Source organism: Palaemon carinicauda, chromosome 28 (assembly GCF_036898095.1).
Source record: "Palaemon carinicauda isolate YSFRI2023 chromosome 28, ASM3689809v2, whole genome shotgun sequence".
In the NCBI taxonomy this organism is placed as follows: Eukaryota; Metazoa; Arthropoda; class Malacostraca; order Decapoda; family Palaemonidae; genus Palaemon; species Palaemon carinicauda.
In genome coordinates, this window is record NC_090752.1 from 74975263 (window position 1) to 74977082 (window position 1820).

The following is a 1820-nucleotide window of genomic DNA, read 5'->3' on the forward strand; positions in this document are numbered from 1 at the left end:
CCTCACCATCATCATCATCAACCACAACATCGTCTTCTTCTGCCCCCTGTAACCCCCACCCCCTCCCTCCCTTGCCCCTTGCGCCGTATTCCTTCCTTCCCGCATGACCACCATTACTTTTAATTACTTTCAGCTTGAGAGTGTTTTTCCCTTAGTTGTATTACCCCTGGCGCCATTAGGGTGATTAATCATAAGTGCAAGAGAATGGTCAGTTTGAAGTTAATGCTCTTATCACTAGCGTTATCGTCGTTTCCCTTTTCTTCGTCGACCCGTTGTGTTTACCGCCATTAAAGTCTGGTTATTTCGGTTTACTGGAAAGATCGCTGTTGTGCTTCTGCAACTACCCCTTGGAGGAGGACTGGTCATGTTGCTGCGACTGAGTCCGTTGTCAGTCTGTCTAATTTGGTTAATGGAGTCTTTAAGTGAGCTTATACCTCGTGCTGCTCCTGCTATTACTGCTAAGGTTGCTGCTATTTATGCTGCTACTGCTAAGGTGGCTGCTATTTCTGCTGCTACTAAGGTTGCTGCTATCTCTGTTGCTGCTAAGGCTGCTGCTATGGTTGCTGCAATTTCTGCTGCTGCTATGGTTGCTGCTACTTCTGCTGCTGCCAAGGTTGCTTCTATTTCTGTTGCTGCCATTTCTGCTGCTGCTAAGGTGGCTGCTATTTCTTCTGTTACTGCTAAGTTAGCTGCTATTTCTGCTGCTACTGCTGAGGTGGCTGCTATTTCTGCTGCTGCTAAGGGTGCTGCTGTTTCTGCTGCTACTACGATTGCTTCTATTTCTTCTGCTACTGCTAAGGTGGCTGCTATCTCTGCTGTTACTGCTAAGGTAGCTGCTATTTCTGGTCACTTGACAACGATACCCCTTGTGATAATCACCGCGAATAATAATACTATACGGCTGTCTTTACTTTTGGCTTGAAAATCATTAGAACAAACTTCTTCAGTTTGTTACCAATAGCTAATTAACACATATATTGATTATGTTACCCCTAAACTTACGAATGCTGAAATCCATCTTCATCCAATTTGACGGTTATAATAATCATAACGATTCCGGACGCTATGCTGAATTCTGTCCCCACGCTCTTGTTTCCCCTTTCCATACCAGGTACAGTTGGCTTCATTGGTTCTGGTACACGTGGGAAGCTAAGAAGTCTGATAGCTGTACTTTGTAGCAGGTAGCGTTGTTTAGCAAAAAAGAAATTGTTGGCAACGCTGCCTGCTACCTGTTATACAAAGTTGATGAGCTTGTAAACACAGGATCAAAACCATTTTTATTAATTTTACAAAGTGCTCTATAGAATTTTATTGTAATTTGCTTAACAGCCCTTCCTAAAATGCTTTTGATCACAAGCTCAGCGACTTTGTTTTTACAGGAAACGTTGCTAACAGTTTTTATGTTGCTAAAGACCGCGTTACCTGCTATAAAATACAGCTGTCAAACTGTCTCCTTAGGTTACCGCGAAGTGTACCGGAATTAATGAAGCCAGCTGTACCACCATATTGAAACAGGGCTTACGTTGCTTCCCCATTTGAGGCGAATAGTAAAATATCTCGCCGGAAATGAACTCTGGCTTTAGGCAGAATGCGCAAAAAAAAAAAGAAAAAAAAATCCTACCGTAGCCATAATTATCGAGCAAGGCTGCTCCTGGTTGGTGCGTTCCTCCAGGCCTATTTATTTACTTGTTTGGTTAAAGCTTTGAGTTATAAACAGAGTTGGTATCAGGCTAGAATTCCCTATGAGGAAATGATCTGAGAACCATTTGGCTTAGGTCCAATTCTTATTTTTTTGTTATTTTAATTAAGTATCAAATTTA

General features: G+C 42.3%; 1 protein-coding gene across 1 annotated transcript; it reads left to right on the forward strand.

Annotated features, from left to right (window-relative positions):
- Nucleotides 1-409: 409 nt before the first annotated feature.
- On the forward strand, nucleotides 410-922 carry LOC137621888 (antifreeze protein Maxi-like). The gene has a single exon (XM_068352392.1). The coding sequence runs from the start codon at nucleotides 410-412 to the stop codon at nucleotides 920-922; it is 513 nt and encodes a 170-aa protein (XP_068208493.1).
- The last annotated feature ends 898 nt before the right edge of the window (nucleotides 923-1820 follow it).